Here is a 20,280-nt window from a genome sequence, read left to right on the forward strand (position 1 = left end):
CGCTCAGGCCGGGCTGTGACCCTTCAGGGCAGATTCTTTTCGGCCGTTTTGCTGCCTGCAGATAGTGGACACGATCGGCATGTGCAGGGATGCTCTCCTTGCCATGGACCTGGTCCTGAGCTTGCAGCACAGCTCTTACCTGAGGAGTGTGTGCACGGTATTCCCCATCCTGAGTTCAGGAAACACCAAAAGCTTCCCTTGCAGCTTCCCTGCAACTCAAAGCTAAGATTGCTGGTGCTTTTTTCGCAGGCTGATTTCTTCCCCCTTCCATCTGCTCTTTATGACTTCTTTCTTCCTTATTACGTATTCGCAATTAACAGCTAAACCACTGCAGGTTTCTTCCTTTCCCCTCTGAGAGGGGCATTTCTTGCTGAGGGAGCATTCCACGGGGATGACTACCACCCTGATGCCTTGTTCTTGCAATCAGGACAGTCTTGCCAGCCTAACCCTAATGTGATAGTTAGCAGCTTTACATATTTATCGATTTACAGAAGCGTTTTCTATTGCCTTTAGCTCCTGCAGTGTTGAACCAATGCATTAAAAGCAACAGAGAAGGGAAAGATCTTAAGAAAGGTCACACATTTCTTTTTTTTGCTATCTTATCTGGCAAAATGGTAGCTCTTCAAGTTTATCTTGTCTAGGCTACAACAAAGCCTTGGTTTCTATGAAATGTATCACTAAAAGACCTAATTTTTCTATGACACAAATATAACAACAGAATCTCCAAAAGCAGTACATGGAGCAAATGCTTTGTAATGTAACTAAACACAGGATCTACACAGGTTTGCTAGCATTTTATTTCAATTTGGGCCAAGGGATAATTTTAAAAGATTCATTCCCAAGTTCGCAATTCAGAAAAATAGGAGTTATTGCTCAGAGCATTATTTTGAACCTGCACGGTTTGCTCTCTTAGCTGAAAGTCAATCCTGATGATATCCAAAGGTCCAATAAAATTTTTCAAGGAAGAATCCCGTATTTGTAGAACATAATAAAAATGTGTTCAGCTGCAGTTCCAGTGCCACTGAGAAGAGGAGAATGAGGAGGTTCTCAGGGAGTTTCTTATGTCGTGGGATGTTTTTCAAACACTTTGTTACCTGAAAAATATCAAACCTAATAACAGACAGTTAAATGTATCTTTGATCTGTGTTAGCAAGACAAAATGTAAGGCTGTTTATTGCTAATGAGTTGGGTGCTCATTAATGTGTTCCAACAGAAAACACTGACAGTAATAGGCAAAATAAAATGTTTGGTGTTATATCCAGGCACGGTACATTTCAGCTCCTATTATAGCGTGTGCTTTAGGGAAAGGAGAAAAATCAGTGCACACAACTACTTTAAAATTATATATCACAGCAAGAAAGATGAACATTTGTTTGATTTATTATATACTTTTTCAATGAACTTCGCTTCCAAATTGTACTAATGGCTTTCTTTCACATTGTGCTTTTCATTCCTGACTTGCAAAGCACCCTCAAAAGGAGGTCAGGCTCATTTTACAAACACAAACATGAAGCAGAGGGAAGTGAAGCTGCATCTCTGATGTTGCTGAGCAAGACAGAGCAGTCCCCAGCTCTGCCGACCGCTACTCATAGGAACAAAGGATTAGAAAGGGCATCTTGTGTCATCAAATCCAGCTTCTTACTCTTCCAATCAATTTTGCTATAATAATCTCATGCAAGGGTCTTTGGGGCACATGATCTCTTATATAAATTCCTGCAAACGCTCTTTCAAAATCATCATCTATTTTATATCCTCACATATCCTGACCCTGCAGTGGGAGACTGTATAATGGCAAGACATTACGCCTTAGTGATTTGGGACCATCATCCAGAGAATGTCCTTGTGTTCCAGAGACACAAAAGAACTTCTTCCCACGTCTGATCTTATTTTCTGTACGTTTTGATGGTCCCTCCTGGCAAAAGACCATCAACAGGTGCCACAAAAGACCTGGAGGGTGCTCCCAAAGCAGAGGAACATCAATGTTGAGAGCCTGACAGCTGAGCTGACTGCAGCCATGAAAGGTGAGTGCTACTTCCCTGCACAAACTCATGTTGCAACAGTCATTGCAGTGGTTAAATGTCTTCACTGGAGGCTTGCAGCAGCCCACAGATGCTAACACAAATGGAGCATCTGAGTTTATCCATGCAAATACTTGGCATTTCATGTAGGGATTGACATCCTGGCAAGTGATAAAGCCTCAAATATGCTCAACCCAATGTGCCCCATCACATCCCTCCTTTCTCAAATAGCTGGTAACTGGAAGAGCTATTAATGCCTTTCCATCTGCATAGCCTAGATACCAGAACTTTCACAAAGGGAGCTCTTAAGCTTTGAGGTCACATTTGAGTTGCTGGTTTGAGTGTCTCTCTGGGCAGTTCCATTATGCAGCAACTACAGCAATAGGGTAACATGATGCAACCCTTCGCTAATAATTGCACGTGAAGTGGGCTTTCTGCTTGGCATGTTCAGTTTTGTACCTTCACTTCAGAGCATGTTTAGAGCTGGCTCCCATGCTCAGTAAATTATTTCAGCTTATTAAACACAAAGCTGTTACCCAACTGCTAGATGAGGGCACAGCCTCTCAGCGTGTTCCTCGGGGCCGCGTGCGAGGCTCGGATCCCCGCGGCTGCTGCTGTTGCTGCAACTCCCCAACCGCCCACTTCTTTGTTTGATTGTCGCTTCTCCCTGAAACATATGTTTCCCCTTCTGATGGCATTTTGAGCAGGAGTTTCCTTTGTGTGCCCCTCCTGACTGACAGTTTGATGGCAGCCTCCAAATTACTTGGCACATGTTTTGTTAGTCTGCTTGAAGGAGGGTCTGGCTGCCTCGGCAATGTGTCTTTCTGCAGCTTTGTGAGGCAAGAGCCTAGCACAATTTTAGCCCAGGTATACGTATACAAGTCCTTGACCACACTTGATATTACCTTAATTTGAAGCCTAGCACTGTCCTCTACCTCAGCTCCTGTTCTGCCCATGGATTGTGCTTAGCCTTCCCCAATTCCCTCTCATCCAATGCAACATGCATAAAGCTAGTGATGGATCAGGAATGATCAGACTTGAAAATACTTGGTACTTGACATACAGCTCAGGTAAGCATTCAGCCTTCTGGATCTGGCCCTCTGTCAGCTCTCTTTGCTAAGTGACACATTTGCTGCTTTGCCTCTGTGCTGTACAAAACCTGTCTGTGTCTCTGGCCATGACATTTCTACCGTAGCTATAATTACAGGATCCAAGCAGTGCTGTATGGAATTCATGTGACTCCACAGAGCTGCATTAAATGGCCACCTGTAGAGAAATGGAAGCCTGGAGAATGAGATCCATCCCTTTTAGCAGCGTACCACTCGCAGCCTCAAAAAAAAGCCCTAAAATAGGTGCAAGGGCTACCTTACGCTGGTCTCTACAAGAAGAACACATTTCACTTTTACAGTGATAACTAACTCCAACTTTGCAACTTTGTTTTCTTAAGAATAATTACGTGCTTTAACTAAAATAACCAGTGCTGACGCTGAAGCTGCTGTGCGTTAACACATCACACTTATTCAGGGGAGCCTTTTGCCCTGAACGCTCCGGGGTGGGAATGAGCTGCTGTGCACAGTCACTGCGCTTCTGCTGGCTGTTTACAACTCCCCTGGAAGAGGCAATTTAACTCCTGTGCACCAACCTTCTCCCTGCGACAGAGGTGGTGCCTTGGGGTGTTTTAAATCCCCAAAACACCAGTAAGTGCCAGATTGTGTCCGTCTGTTGCATTTCTGTTGATATTAACTTTCCTTTTGTTGCACTGAGATGACAAAAATATTATTTTATATGTACTTGTTTCCTACTGCAAAAAAGAACCCTAATTTTAGGGGAAATACATGGACCCTATGATCTGATCCATCTTCTCTTTGCTATTTCCAGCTATTTAAAGTGTAACGTCACTCTGAAACGCACACTTGGAGCGCTACATTCTCTTCCACTGACAGATTGTTATGATGTTTTTCAAGGTGACCTTCACAAAACATGTTTCTTTTGAAGCTTATATTTCACTTTCAGGTCAAAATAGTTCCACACCGACAAGTAAACCATCAGCTCCTGCTTTCTAATTAATGGTTCTTGGAGGCTGCTGAGTGGGGGGATATAATTAATAACACTTAAGTCTGAAGTGCAGAGAAATCTATAGCTGATTACTCGGATGTGTATTTACTTAGGGATTATATGCAAACAGCTCCTAAGTGCGGCCTTGAACAGCTCTCACCAAAATACCCTGGACCATGCACCACCTTTAGTATTACTCCATGTAAGTGCTCAAAAAATCACCTTTCTCGGGGAGTGAGGCTCCCACGTGCCAGGACTCCCCGCTGGACACAGACCTTTCTGCTGCTCCCATCTCCCCGGAGCAGAGTCCAGAGCACTGCAGGGAGCACCACAGGTCTGTGCTAAGCTGCTGCTGTTTGTATTTTATATGGCTGTATAATGATTCTGCTTGCCCAGGGGTAGCAAGGAGCTCTGGGCTCACTTTCATGCACATAACAAGGCGCATGGTCAGGGGTGCTGCAGCCAAATGAGGTGCAAGCCAAACTGCCAAGCTACATCCCCCATCCCGGCCAGGGGCTGCTAATGGTGGTAATTTCTATGCTGAGGTCAAGACAGTGGCACCTCTTCACATGTGCTGAGATCTCAGTGCAGAAGAGAAGGTTGTAAGGCAGAATGAGCACTCCCAAAGAACAAGGCTGTCTCTCTTTCTCAGTGGGGTAAAAAAAAAAAAAAGAGTAAATTTATATTGTCTGTCAATGTTGAAATGACTGAATTCTCCAGAAACATTGTTGGACTGGGGATGAAGGGGAGGACTGACATCAGAAATCCTGCACCACTATGCAGCCTGCTTTATTTGGAGAAATTTTTACATGAATCTTGCATGTTGAATGACAAAACATTCACATGGTGAAGAAATTAAAAGCTAGTGGATCTGTATAACTCAAAAAGTCCTAGACTGCAGAATATCACTGTCAATCCCCTTACGTAAGAGCACATTTTGACATCATAGTTGAGGCTGACAACTTTTCTAATGGCATTACTACTTCAGTTGTGCATAAAATAGGCAAACTCCTACTGAAACTTGCATGGCCTCTTTTTTCCTTCAGGTAAAACAACACACACTCAACTTGCCTTTGAAGGGAAACATTTTCGGAACCTACTTTAAAGTTAGTAGCTTAATCTTCGGCCTTTTTGCTAGCATGTGCAATTCCACAAAACACAGACCAGCAAAACACTTCTCCAGCTATGGATAGTTACAAAATTACATCTGAAAATGGCTTGAAAATTAAAATGCTGCATCAAGTGTTATAAGATTCTTTCCCCATAGTTGTACCTCAAAGAGTGGTCAGTTAGCAAACACAGCTGAACATCTGAGAGTCAGTACTGAATGAGGAAGGCAATTAAGCCAAGTCTTGATGCTATTAAGCAAGACAGTGATGTTTAACAACACTTAACTGGAAAGATTATATTTACATTTAAACAGAAAGCTCTATTTTAAGTAGCCTTTCTGCTAATGTTTTTCTTTTATTTTTGTGCTTAATTCACCCAGATTGTAACCAGACCAAGGTGGAAAGGCTCCAAAGGCAGAGGGCATCATCTCAAGCAGGAAACAGAAGGCTTTCAACCTGGATCTCGCTGTTAAAGACTGCCACATGTTATAACGAATGGCTTTGACTCACCAGCTCTTGTGGTATGAAAAGGAAGATTGTCATGAGGAGCCTCTGGTTGCACAAGCTCCAGTATTTTGCATACAAACAGAAGGAAACCAAACGGGCTTGCAGTGAAGGCCAAAAACCTCCTTCTGTTAGGCAGTGCAAGATTCTACATGGTCCCAGTGGAGTCACGTTCCACTGAAAGCACATAAAGCCAAGCTGAAGGGTGATACCGACTTTGTATTGGCTCTATGCACAAAAATAATTTTATTCTCTTGAGATAAATACAGCTTGTTTTGTCCAGCCACAAATTTAGGATAATTTTAGGATAAATATTTTCTTAACACTGCAAATTTAGTTGGCAAGGCTAAGCAGCATTCATCTCTTCCAGCAAGTGGCTGGATATTTCTGATCATAATGGAACTGGTGTAGAAGCACAAATCTGTGGTCACCCAACTTGCAAGAGAGGGTGGAAGATCAGCACCAGCAAACGTAGCAGGAAGGGAGAAGAGCTTCTTGCCTTGATCAAATGTTTCTTATGAAAAAGGACATAAGCTCTTTCTGGTCAAGTCACATGTTTTTTGAGATGTCTATCTCTGAGAAGGTGCAGGGTGAATGTCTATATGCAAATAGAGCACTGTGGAAACCTGACTATGTAGTCCATGTGCTGGTGCTGGCCCTGGAAGTCCCCAGCTCCCCTAACTGGATCAGTCCCAGACACTAAGGATGAGCCTCCTCCACGTATGGGAATTACATTTGCTACACAACTTCCTCTGAGTGCATCCACAAAGTTGTTCGGGCAGGTAATTTGCCTGGAGAAGTTAATGCTTTCATGGCAGACAGGAGGATGGTCATCATGCGAGAAGAAACAGCAAGGAAAGCGTCCCATGAAACAGCCAAAACAGAGGCAACAGAGTGGCACAGGAGGCTGAGAGCTGCCACACGTGTGCCACGTGTGTGGTTTAGCTCAAGATTTTTCAAGCTGGGCTGCAAGAGGTGAGTCACAGGCAGAGAGGAGGTATATTTATAGGACTTTGCTTCTTCAGAGGAAAAAAAATATGAAAGAGTCAGAAATGACAAAGAAATGAGAGTGCTGGATGATAGCAAATGACATATGGGGAGCAGGGGAGAGGGAGCTTTTGGAATCATTACTGCAGAACACATCCCAGCATAACTCGTATTGATCTCTGGGGGACAGTTCATTTCTATTCGAAGAATATGGCTTCTGGGACTCTAGGTACAAGATGAAAACCTTGCAATTTCTAGAGTACCAATGTTACTGTTTGCCAAGTATTTACTCTTCTCTATTCCTGCCTGCAAACCCTTTTTTTTCTTTTAGGGCCAGTGGAAAATATAGCGTAACAGGTTCCAGAAGGTTTAAGTTTGAAAGTTCAACTGATCGGATGAGTTAAGACTTGCAGGAAGAAGCATTTACTTATCCGCTCCATAGTGTGAGTTCTGCTGGGATTTCATATATGCGCATGTATATTGGATGCAGGCACATACAGCAGTTTTTAACTCATCACAGAGATACTGAGGCTATATTCTGCTCTAAGAAATAAAGAGCTAATTTGTTCGAGGAAGAGCATGTTATTTGAGCTACCATTGGAGCACTAGGTCTTTTTGGAAACAATGCAAACCTAAGATCTTTCATTACTTTTGCTCTGTTCTGCATGTTCTACTCCAGTCCTTCAGAAGCCTATATAAGACTGAACAGTTTTGGCTGTTTCATGAACATAATAATATGTAAGTTGTTACCTCTGATTTTACTGAAAATACTTCTTCAAAACTGCCGCTTCAGCTGCCATTTCTTCTTCTGTCCTCCACTTGTCGGGGGAATCCTCTTCTCCTTTGTCGTGTTGTTGCAACTTTTGGAAGGGAGGAGTGGGAAGGAAAAGAAAAAGAATTTACTCCTTATTCCAGTATCTTCCCTATTGCCAAATTCACCGTGTGTTGGTATGCAACTAATCAAACTATTTATGTGTCCATGGGATGGAGGGACCTGGTGATGGAGAGAAGTACTGGTGAACTGTTTACATGGCATATAGCAGTAGGATTAGTTAACTGGCTCGGATAGATTTATAAAGCAAGGTGCCAGGATGAAGGACAGGCACTGACAGAGCGCACAATTGTGTGCTGATGGTCAGACATCTAGCAAGTCTCTGGGGTAAAGCTGGCAGGCAATAGGATAGCAAACACACACTGTTATTTTGAAGTGCCTGTTGCATCAGTGGAGTGATCTTAGGGAGAAGTTGCCGATGGCACCTTGTCAGCAATTCATGTAAAATTTTCTGTTTTTCCTCTGCCCAGCAGAAGGGCTGGCTTTACCATCAAAGACTTTTGTGATAACAAGGCTCAACTGCAGCCACTTGCCATCAGCAGTTTGTACCAGCACTGTTCAAGCCAGATGAACGTAAGTTCTTAGTCCTTCCTTGCCCTTGTTGAAAGCAAGACGCATCCCTTTCCTAGATATATATACACTCTTTTCTTCTTTTAAGCACCATGTTTCATCTGGTGATTTAGTAAGGAAAAAATCAAAAGTAGGTAAAGTAGACAATTTTTGCATCTAGCTTGCAAAATATGCTCATAAATATAAAGCTCTGTCCCATATATGGCAAGTATTAAGTAATGTTATCCCAGAGGTGACAATTTCAAATGGAGTTTCTACCTCTACAGAAGAGGGGAGAGTCCTATTTTATTAGCAAAAATACTGGGCCAGCACTTAGTGACTATGTGTTTGTTTGCACGTGCACTCAAAATAATGTGTGCCACTAATCAAGTGCAGACTACAGTTACAACAGACAGTAGAAACATTTGCATTAATTGCTTGTTTTATCTCAAAAACGTTGAGGATTTCCAGTGTGTCTCTAGCTACAGAGCACAGCAGATTGCATTAACAGCATCAGTGCTTCTGAAGAACATTATAATATCAACTTTTTGTCAATGCCATAGAGAAAGCTGAAAATTAATGAATTTGCACCTTTTACTTTTGGCTGAATTTTAGTCCATGAGATGACACAGTTAAAAGCAGAGATGAAACAGTACTGTATCTGTCAAGCAAACTGCATTATTGCAGAGCAGTATAGTTTAGCAATAAACTAGGATTATTAGCATATATCCAACTCACAAATACTTTTATTTGTGCTGCCTTTTTCCTACTCTGAATTTTGCTGCCAGCTATAGTCCTAGGCAGATTTCCATTCTGCAACATAGATTTCTTTCTGCTCAGCACATGAAGCTGCATTAGAAAGCTATTTCCTTTCATGCCAAGGCTGATACAATACAATAGCTATAGGCAAATAGAATGTATTACTGTTTGACTAGTAGAAGACTAATCTTCATCGCTACATTAGCTCTAGGTGTGTTATAAATCCATCTTGTAACAATGTTATAGAATTATGGATAAAGATTAAAAAAAAAATAGGAGCAGGTACACGGCATGCACTGCCAACATCCATCTTTTGCGTCTCCAGCACTTGACTCAAAAGGAAACCTGTTTGTGAAGGCTCTAGCTACAAATGCAAATTTTATTCTATTTGAGCCGGGGTGACTTTCCGCCAGGGAAGCTGAAGTTGGCTCAAGGGGAACCTGTTCCTGCAGCCCCAGCTTGTGTTGTGACACTGTGATCTGCCTGTCACGGCTCCCGGAGCGGAAAGGAAAGGAGGAGGGACTCCGATCCGATGGCTACCCCTCTGTGGAGCTGCAGCCCGTCTGGAAGCCTGTTCCTACCCACTGCCCGCGTTCACATCGCACAGAGGTGACCTGGCTTGGTGTCCCAGGCAGCAGCCTTCGTTGCCCTGTGCCTTCCTCAGAGCCCGAGCGCACACGTGTCGCAGAGGATGCACCGCAACGAGGGGACGTTCAGGGGTAGATCAGTTGCCTCGCGGAGGTGTGAGCTGCTCTTCCCAAAACCCAACGTCTTGTCCGTTCAGCCTGCCGCCAGCAGGAGACAACAGCAGCAGCTAAAGGCAAAGGAGGGAGCTCTGCTCCCCGGGGCCTCCTCGGTTAACCTGCGAGAAGCTTTCAGCAACGAGCTGTGGTCCTCGCAGAGCCTGAGGACTGGCAGCGGCTACTGAGACCTCTGAAAAGGGGATTCGCCTCTTATGTTTCCTTTTGCTTGCTCAAAGAAACTGAAGCGAGCAGTAATAGGGAGGCATATTGCAAAATGTCTTTGGCCGTTGTCTAAATTAAAACACTGGAAGAAGTCACAGCCCATGGTGACTTCTCAGAGCTGGCAGAGGAAAGAGGGTTTCTTTCGCCACACAACTGCTAACCTTTAAAAATAATCAATCTTTGACTTAAGGTTAAACCAGATGTGGAGAGCGCAGCAATGAATTCTCAAACTTGTCTGGAAAACCAGGCTCCTTGGATAGCGCAGCAGCCCGCACGCAGCCCGCAGCACCGTGCAGCAAAGCAGCACACAAACACCCCATACCCAGCATCTAATGCACGTACCCATGTTATGTGGACACACCGGGCACGATAAACCACACACAAACCCCTGTGGACAAACCCCTCAAGCCCCAGCCTGCTTTTCAAGCCACCTTTCCTGAGAAAGGGGCACAGATTTGCCGTGGGTCTTCTGGGGACACACGCAGGGCAGCAGGACTCTGCTGCAGAGCTCCAGGCCGGTGCTCCTGCCGGACACAGCGTGGTGGATATCTGCAGTCATGTGCAGGCTATAAATACCTTCCCGCAGCGCGCCACGCTAGTTAACATTTTAAAACTGCTGATACTCTGCCTGCCTCTGTAAGAGAAACGTAATGCGAAAGCACCGCGCCAGTAGAGAAGATGTTCTGCTGCAAAATCCAGAAACCCTCAAACTCACTGAAACTAAAGGAAAAAAATTATTGTATTGCTGTATCTCAGAAATGCAAGAGTTAATAAAAAGTTAAGCAAACAAATTAGTGTAGCTAATCAATTAGACAACTTTGACAGGTAGAAAAAAACTGAATGTTTTTTTTTTTTGGCACTCTCCACTATGTTAATACTTTTTCTTTTTTCTTTTTCATATTCTGGGTAAACGCTGAGGCACAGATTACCCAGTTCCCTAATTGCAGCTGCCCAGCAAATTACATATCACGCCGTTCACCATTCCTTGAGCACAAAGACCCTTGCTCATGACCTAGCACATCCTCTCGCCTTGCAGTGCAGATAAATGCACTATTTCCGAGACATTCCCTTCTTCAAGGAGATCGTTACTGATGTCTGACTTCTTGGGCTTCCTGATAAATTATCCTCTGCTTTCACCTCAAGCAGAAAATACTCTTCCACCAATAATCTATGACTGTCAGTCTTGATTACTTGTAAACAGTGAAGCTCTTTGAATATTTCTGCTCGTGAAAAGCCTTCATTTTCTCACTCATGTCTCCCAGTGTGAGCTGCTGGCAGATTTGACAGCTGTGCTTTATGTTATTTTATTAAAGTTGTTAGTGCTGCAGAATGGCTTACGTTTTTATCACTGCAATTCTTAAGGGACACACAATATTGTTTTATAACACATTGGCATTGCGGAGCCTCTGCTTCTTGCCCTTTGCTGAGAGAAGCCCAGAATTCACAATGCTGCCGGCTTCGGTCAACCTGGGTCCAGCACTGGCAGTTGCTTCCAGTGACATCTGTATTACAGTTTCCTCAACTTATGCCATGATATCAACAGGAAAGCAACCCGGTTGATGTGAAGAACTAGCTAAAAGAACTGGAAAAAAGATTTTTATGGTAGTTAGCACTGTTCTGAATTTCCGTAAATATTTATTTGTTGATACTTAAGAGTTTATATCCTCCAAAGCATTTAAATAAAAGAAAAAATCAGAGTGCTGGAAAGCAATTGTATCAAAAAACTGCACCTCAAAAAAATGCAACTGCTTCAACAATTAGGTGTTATAATTTTGCATTAGCAAACTAGCATCCAAAAAGAAAAAACAATGCATTTTGTCAGCATTTCGGATCAGATGCTACTCATTGCCCAAGTGGCGGTGCTCATTATTATCAATGTGCTTCGGGAGACACCAGGAATCTTTTCCATGCTGAACTTCTGAACTTCTTTTCCATGTGAGTCACATCTCACATGCAGAAAGGGATTCCCATCTCGGATTCACACGTTACCTGTGAGGAGGATGGAAGCCTCTCTGGTTCCAACCTATCTCCAGAGATGGGAAATGGAGGGGATGGGAGACATCAGCTCCTTGGCAATGCTAAGGATCTGCCTGTCCTGGAGGTGCCCTGAGGGTGCCCTCTCTGCCTCTCTTGCCTCCTCTTCGCATCAGCTCAATTCCGGAGTTGCCTCCTTAGCCTCCCCACTCTTATCCCTCAGTGCTTTTTTTCCCGTCTTCACCTGTCTTTATGCTCAGTTTGTGTCCCTAGAGAGATCCTTCATTTCCACCCCTGCCAGGAATGTAATCAAAGGTGACATTTAATGCTCTCTATCCTTTCCTCACCCTCTGCCGCCCTGCTGAAGGGATCACAAGCTTTTTGGCGCGCAGCTTCTTTGGCCAGTCCAGGTCTACCATACCTCATCCTATCTGCCTTCGGCCTCGATTCAAGTCTTGACTTGACTAGCAGTATAAACACAGCCACAAATTCCTGGTTTGGAGGTGTTTGTTACTTACTGAGCTAAATCCTTGTTATTTAAGGAGATGGATAAGAAGCCCACAGTAGGTTACCTGCACCCTAGACCATTTTTAACTATCTTTCTCCAATTATTTCACCACATACTCTTGAAATCTACTGCTACCTCATGATTGCTCCGTAAAGCACATACTCCATGGAAAAAGCACGGTTTACCAGAGCAGGGTTGTTGCTGTGTTTTAAAGAGGGTACTTTCTTTTCTTCATCTACTCTTTGTCATAACGACTGCAAATATTTTTTCAGCTTTATTATTGTGCTTTGGGGAAAGACTTCAACCTCACAATTCATGCAGACATCTGAATAACAGTGTGCTCTTTAGTGAGGCACTTACTTAGATGGGGAGAATTTTGTGGAAATGCAGGTAAAGGAAAACTCTTAAGCATATGTGTTTAAGTACTTTGCTAAAATAAACTCTGTGAAAGCTAATTTATAGCAATTTTGCATGCAAACATGGTAAGAAAAGAATAAATTACAAAAACCAGCCTAGAAAGTTGTTTTTGAAAGTATAAAGGACAAGTGAGCCCACAAACACAATTCTGGCTGTACAAAGAACACAAGTTTTCCAGTTGTGATTTGGTGAAGTATGTAGATTGCTTTCAGAAGAGCTCCAAGCTTGACAGAATTCCAGTTTGGCTCCAACAGAGATGAAATTGGTGGAAAGCAAATGCATTACAAAGGAGATACTTGAAGGCATATCCACTGGGGTAAGAAGCCCTGCCAAAGACTTGGAGGATGGCTATTTGCAATCTGATATAAAGCCAGGCAAGCTTTATAGGTGCCTAGAAGTGTGCTTGGATACATTTTCAACATGTAAAGTAGAAAAAAATACCCATTACTCCTCCAGCTAGCAGCTAATGCGATAAACACCTCTGCAGCTTTCTTCATCTGGCAGAACAAGGTGGGTGCACTGGAAGTTCCTAATGGTATTTGCTTGTGAAAGGTGCCTACAGGAGCAAAAGGTGTTGCCTAGAGCCCTGGCTAAGAAATGGCAGTGTCATGAATGTGATAATGCTGGAGGGAATGTTATCCTGTGCACACAGCCTGCCATGCAACATCACTCATTTGGAAAAAGGCTATTTTTAATCACGGAAGAGCACTTTAATCAAGGATAGAGTCGGTGATTCAAAAATTTCATGCAGGTGCATGCATCACTTGACTGAAAGCGTTTTCCCAAAAGGTTAGGGCTGCAGAACAATCTCTACGTCCCACCCCAAGAGCAGAGATAACCTCTTAAGTGCCCCTATCAGGTTGATGTACTCGAGCTACCTACCCAGGGATTCTCAAAGTCACAACTTTCCCTGCTAATCTTCTTAACTTCAGACAAATATTTGCCGTACCTGGAGCATACTCAATAAGATTCACGACATGTCAAGGAAGACACACTTGTGCTAGGGAGGTTGATTCTGTTTGTTTCCTTTGCATTTTTCTGCCAGTGCAAAAGAAATTGCTTGAATGTCCCATGGCAACACCAGAGAGGCCAGCAGAGCAGGTGGGGTGGGAGGTGAGCGCTGTCCCCACCTTCCTGGAGGGTCCTCGTCCTCCCTTGCCCCATCTCTAGGAGCTATGGGCAGAGCCCGCGCGTGTTTGGAGCAGATATTAGATTCTTTCCTCTCCGAGCACTGAGCTTACTCAGACTAAGCAGCTCCCATTAAACATCCCCTCCTGCCCCCAAATCTTTTTGAAATTCAAAATAAAACCTTGACTCAGTGTGCCCTGGAGTATCTCCTCCTCTGAGTCACTTTCTGCACTGAACCACAGGGAGATTTTAAGGTGATTTCAGATGTCCAGAATGAGATGAATTGCATGCATAAGGCAAACCACCAGTGTCCCAAAGCCCTCTCCCCTGCGTCCTTCCAGCCCCTGTGTCTCAGGGGACCTCTCAGCCATCAGTCGCCTTCCCAGGATGGACGGATCCATTTTCCCCGCAGCTGGCACTGCACACGACATTCCTGAAAGTCACCAAGGCGTCTTGTCCCAACTTCAGCCCACGGACACCATTCCCTGTGTGACCGTGTCAGCAAAGCTTCGTCTGGGCCAACCTGCAACAGCTTCGTCCCTCTGTCTTCCTAGGATCCAGGTACTCATGGATGCAGCTGCCTCCCTGGGACTGCCTCTTCTCCCAAGTCTCCCTCAGATATTTCCTCAGCTTTCATCCTTGTGCAGGCAAAGGTGCCTTGCCTCAGAGATTGCATTTCTGGGATTTAAGTGGCCAATACCCTCTTATAAGTAGGCTGAGGAAGAAATTGCTCTCTCATTTAATGTTCACTCTGAAAAATATGGCTGCATTATTGTGCAGCATATTGTTTTATATACTGTTTTGTTATAATAAGTCATGTTTAAAATGTCATGACATTTAAATCAACATCAATAAGAGGGAAATACTGGAAAAGAACAAGATGATCAAAAGGGATTTGAAAAATCCTGGTAAAATGTTCTGGGCCAAATACCACTGTTATATTACAAATAAAGTCACAAAGAAACTTGAAAGTCACCTGTGAGAAAGCCAGGTCCCTGCAGCATCGCGGTGGCCCCCAGGCCACAGCCAAGGCAGGGCCCCCTCCTGCTCGTGCCCCGGGGCTGCCAACAGCCGTGTGGCCACAGAGGCTGGCTCTTTGCCACCAAACCACCGTGACAGCCTGGAAAACTCTGCCAAATACGTCCTTGGCACTTGCTTATGCCATTTGTCTCAGCAAGGAGCTTTATTTCAATGCTTATGCTAAGTTAGATGAATGAACTTTACATATAGCATAAAAGCCTACTTTAATGTGGCTTCATAGCCTTTGAGGAGACATGGGGACTGCCTACCACGGATGAGGTACATGCATAACAACAGGTTTTCACTAAGAAGATTTCTGATGTTAGAAAGAAAATGATTCAGATCAGTTGAGCTCCTCCGCTCTTGCAGTTTCAATGCTCATCTATTATATCAGGCCTGGACCCTCATGCCAGCATCGCTCCCTGCTGCCTCCACGCTCCCTCGCGCCCCACCAAGGGGAAAAGCAACAACAACTGCAACGACAAAACAGATGGGGATGTGACGAAACATTAAACCCAATCCCAATACCTGGGCAGTGCCATGAATATCTCACAGAGGCACAGGGCAGGAAAGAACAACACAATGACCTTTTCTGGCTTCCTAAGAGGCAGCTAACTTTGTAATTGCTATAGACGGGCTGAGGACACACAGGAGGGAAAGCAAGACTACTTAAAAGAGGCTGTGTATATTTTTAAAAATTAGTATCTCAGTGTTCCCATTATAACCTGCCAATATGAATGACATTTACTCTTGCTCTGAGAAATGAAAGAAACTCCAAAAGACAGACTACATTAAGAATCTATTGATATTCCACTGACCTAGTGGCATACGAACCAGACAGGCTTTGTCAAGGGCAAATGCCCCAGAGTCTGGGAATTCATCACTTAAAGTAGCAGTAAAAGAAAAAAATCTTCAATGTCTAGAGCAAATACAACAGCAGTGGAGGCATGCACTTTCTTGGTGTTGTGATGGTAGGATATGGCACCAGATTCAGATGAGGGAGCCATGGGGGAGATTCCAGATACGCAATCACTTCTTTGAATTTTTCCTAGTCAATTAATATTGCTTTAAAATTTAAAGGAGAATTTTTCATAAGAGATACCACTTGGGGTTTTGCCTACTTTATCTTTTCCTGTTGTACAGGCTTCATGAAGAGTAAGTTATCCATAGTAGAATATGGTCCAAAACCTGCATTTGGGAGGGGTAGAAACAGAAGACGTAAGATCTGCAAGATGTCCTGGAGCCATCTGAGAATCACTGGTGAAGAGACTCCCAATAGGGAGGAAGAGGAGGAAGCAGGGAACAACTTTGTGACTTTCGAGCAAGTTTCCACACCCCTCAGATGAACCTTCTCTTAAGAGCTGCACTAAACCAAGTGAGAACAGAAGTCACTGGCAATGGGCCCAGCACAGGCGCCCTTACGTGGTGAGGCTCAGCTGGGGGTGGCAGTGGCTTTATCGGGGTGTGCAGGGACACTGGCTGCCTTGGTGCTGAGGAGGAGGAATCTATTCGCTCCTCTGCCAAGCTGCGAGCTTGGCCTTCTGTTCAGATTCTTTTTCTGGGCTCTATGACCACAGTTGTTCCCACGTTATGCCCACGCTGAAGGACAGGGATAGCAAAATACACTGGGAATATACTGTTCCGCAATTAATTTCAGTGAAAGGACTGCGAATTTGGGGAGAATTAATTTTAGTTGAATACATGTTGCAGTTAATTAAAGCTGATAGCTTCCACTAGTAGGAAAGTGTTTTTGATAAATACACAGCTTTTTTTTTTCCTAGGCAGTTTAATAAGATTTTCAGTTGCCATAGCCCATGCTACACCCTTCCAGACTTTCCTGCATTTCGATAGCAGAATGCATGCACTGAGTAACAATATTTCATATGTAGATCTCAGCATGATTGCTTTTAGACAAAATTAGGATACCTTTGAACACAATTGCCTTAGAAATATTCATTTAGAAAGGTCACTAGAACTTTGTTTGCAACCTTTGGGTGACTTCCATCTCTACGACAGTCAACTAGAAGACCACGTAACTTCTTTTGCCATGATTCAAAGAACGTGCTTCGGCACTAGAGAAAATCTCACAGTGCACCAAATATGGGGTGATGATGACGTGAACATGGGTGATGAAGAGTAGAAAAGGTATGAAGATGGAAAAAAACTACACAAACATTCTTAAGTTTCAGAGACTAAAAGTAATTTTGCTTGTTTTCATTTCAATCAGTCAGTTTGATCATGCATTAGGGAACAATGAAGTCAACAGAATTCAAAGCAGTTTTCAGGAGATATGAATAAAATCATGGCTTGGCCGAGAAGCAGTTCTACATTACTCTGGAAGCTCATCTCTAATACGTGTGGATTAAATGCTCTGAGAGTGGATCTAGCATGGGCTTGTTTTACTTTAATTTGCCAGACCAGGAATTTGCAGGTTTCCTGCTCTCGTTCTTGAGAAGGGAGTTGATTGGGGAATAGGCTGTACAATCACGCGCTTTGTGGAGGACTTGCACAAATAATCTCATTCATTTGGACATGATTCTAACTCGGAGCAGGATACTTCACAAGTAGAACTTCTTGCCTAAGAGATCTACTGCTATGGGGTTTTCTTTTTCTCCCCCCCTTTTTTTTTTTTTAAAAAAAAACAATCTTCAAGCAAAATGCACAAGAAGATTTTTGTTTTCTCAGTTTGTGCTTACAGGGCTTAGTCTCAGCAGAGCACATACCGAGATGTATAAAGCCTCACAAAGTCTCCTCGTTCATTCTGACCTATAAGCATTAATACATTGCATTTAATTGCAGAAGACACTGTCTTCACAGCTTTATTTTCTCATATGACATCTTGTGAATTGCTTTTAAGAAAATCCATTTACATGACTTCTATATATATGTAAACTAGTATTCGCATGTCATATTCTTGTTTGCACATATCCTTGTATTCATGTCAGCTAATCATAATGCCAAAAAAAAAAAAAAGTGGCCCTTTATATATTTCCGTTAGGGAACAGTAGTTTTCATTTTCATAAAACAAAAGTATTTGACTGATACTACATAAAATCTGTTCCACTGAAAACCTGGCATCTTGCCCATCATCTTCCACAAAGTTCAGTATCTTTGTCAGTGCTCATCTACTTGACTTCTTAATTGTCTATGCTCACTGGCTGTATCAAATGGAGTTTGCCTTTGCCTTTGCTCACTGTGTATTACATCTTTTAATCGGTATATATAATTACTTACCGCAATCTGCCATGCCAGATTTTCTAAGCATTAGTCTAATTAACTTAAGCTTGATAATTACGCTTCAGATATCATAACAGTATGCACAGAACTTGCAGATTATGTTGTTGGCTTAGTTATTTTTGATAACGTTTTTCTCTCATTCTTCTCACTTTTTCCTTTCTTTTTTCTTCCCTTTTCTTGGATGGGGGAGAGTACAAGAGGAAAAAGGGGCTAGTATTCTGCTTGGATGACTGACAGCTTCCCGACGAGCAGTCTGTTTCTAATAACAAATCACCAAATAAGTCAACACAAATGAGAACAGATCCAAAAACGCATTTCATCTACTTACAAGAATAAAAGATAAATACCTTGGTGAAGAAGGAAACTTGAGATTCCAACAGTGGGCATTGTACCCGACTCAAACACAGGTCTGACAGCTGTTGCTGGCCAATTACAAAAGTACTCCGATTTTCCACAGGTCTCCGGGCTCAGCTATCCTAATTACACGGCTGTTGGCGACAGCGTGCCGCCAGGGAGGCAGTGAATAAATGGTGACGTGCCCGGGCCCTGGCACTCACTCATACCTTCTCCGCACACGACAACGAGTCTCGGCACCGCGAGGCCGGCACACGCAGCCTGCGAGCCTGCGGCCCCGAGGAAGAGTATGGAGACATGGAGAACACTCGTGTCACAGCTGTAAATAAAGGCACCAGTAAGAGAAATCTCCATCTGGCCATGCATTTTTGTTTGCCTTTCTGATGGGTAACAATGTTTCTTGCTGCTTCTGCACAACTCACTTTGGCACGCTCCTTTGGTGAAGGTACCTCTGCTGCGTTGGGTTTGATTTCCCTCTGATCACGTCCCACCAAACCAGGGCACAGGAGATGGGGGACAGCCCTCTTCCTCCCCCCCTCTTCCTGCTCCAAAGTCCCCTACCAAAGCCTGGATCTGCCTCTGTGCCCAACAAGCTGTGCTCAGGTCCCCAAAGTGCCCCGGCCACCGACTGGGGATTGGGGCTCCAAACCCACTGATGTTACATCCGTGCCAAGCGTTTGCATGACTACTGGGTAGAGCAATAAATCAGTATTTTCAAGACTGAACTACACTGAGGACTTTGCATTTACTCTGACATTATCGGTGAAGGTTTAGTAAGTGCTGAAACACTGAAAGGCTGTTCAGCTGCTCCTATTTTTAACTGGGACTTAATAGATACAGAGATAAGGACAGGATCAGACACTTCCTCTTGCTGGAGCTCCTTGCATTTTTTGCCCATATTTTCATGTGACTGAAGGGCTGTCTCTCCCTCAGCAGGATAGATTACCAGCAGCCAAGGAAGTAATCAGGATGGCTAATACATAAATAAGCATAGCATAAATCTGAATATTAGTAATTAGCATCTGATTTAATCAGACTAAAAGTGTTAGAACACTGTAGCAACTATTCCTTATAGGAAACTATTTAACATTCCAATTATCTTCAACGAATTAACCTCAAAGTATGGCTGAGACACAATTTTCTAAAAATCCCTTTGCTCATCTACAGTCCACTTGCAACTAATTTCACTTCACAAGTCTACCTCAATTAACATTTTTCTGTATTTCACACACGGGTAACTGCATTACTGAAATATGCAATCCTTTCTGAAATTTAACAGCAAAGATACCTTAATTTTTTTTGATTCTACAAATGAAGAAACATCATTTCCTGCTACTATCGCAAACCAATTAAAATTGTCTTTATACTGGCTTTGTATTTCTTCGGTATATGTATGAACCAAAAAAAGATCCTACATTTTTCACATAATAATTGCTTGGAAATGATCTGTTCCACAGCACTCCAAAGGCATAAAGGGGTCTGCAATTAGCAATTTTAAAAATTTGTTTTACATTTTCCAACAGTAGAATTTTTAGAGATTGCTTACTGCTTCAAGGTTTTATATTAAGAAGGGAAATGATCAGCATAATTCTAAATTACCTGAATTGCAAAAACTTGGAAAATCTGCAAGTTAATTGATAGGCCTGGAAGGAAAGGAGAACACACCTATCTATCTGCCACCAGAATTAGACAAAAATTAGGCACTGTAAAATGCAGAACACTTTTGCCTCTAATTCATCCTATGTATTACACAGCAGGAGTAAAATGCCAGATATTTAACTGCATTACCTTAAAGAGTTTTCACATGCACCTAAAACATGGAAATTATTGCCTAGGCTCCACACACCTACATAGCAGGGACCAT

At 43.1% G+C, this 20,280-nt stretch overlaps 1 protein-coding gene across 2 annotated transcripts in view; it reads right to left on the minus strand.

The window, feature by feature from the left end:
* Nucleotides 1–775: 775 nt before the first annotated feature.
* The window catches only part of FHIT (fragile histidine triad diadenosine triphosphatase), a 363,590-nt gene continuing 344,085 nt past the window's right edge, over nucleotides 776–20,280 (minus strand). The window contains exons 6-7 of one of the 2 annotated variants that reach the window (XM_088528281.1): nucleotides 7,424–7,533; nucleotides 776–1,094 (exon numbers count right to left, since the gene is read on the minus strand). In XM_088528281.1, coding sequence (XP_088384407.1) covers nucleotides 7,432–7,533 — 102 coding nt within the window. In that variant the 3' untranslated portion in view covers nucleotides 776–1,094; nucleotides 7,424–7,431. Of the gene's footprint in view, nucleotides 1,111–7,423; nucleotides 7,534–20,280 lie in introns of both variants that reach the window. The other variant, XM_088528280.1, reaches the window with a different exon arrangement.

This window comes from Tinamus guttatus, unplaced genomic scaffold (genome assembly GCF_059628265.1).
Source record: "Tinamus guttatus ecotype Peru unplaced genomic scaffold, ASM5962826v1 Tinamus_guttatus_pri_ptg000307l, whole genome shotgun sequence".
NCBI lineage: Eukaryota > Metazoa > Chordata > Aves > Tinamiformes > Tinamidae > Tinamus > Tinamus guttatus.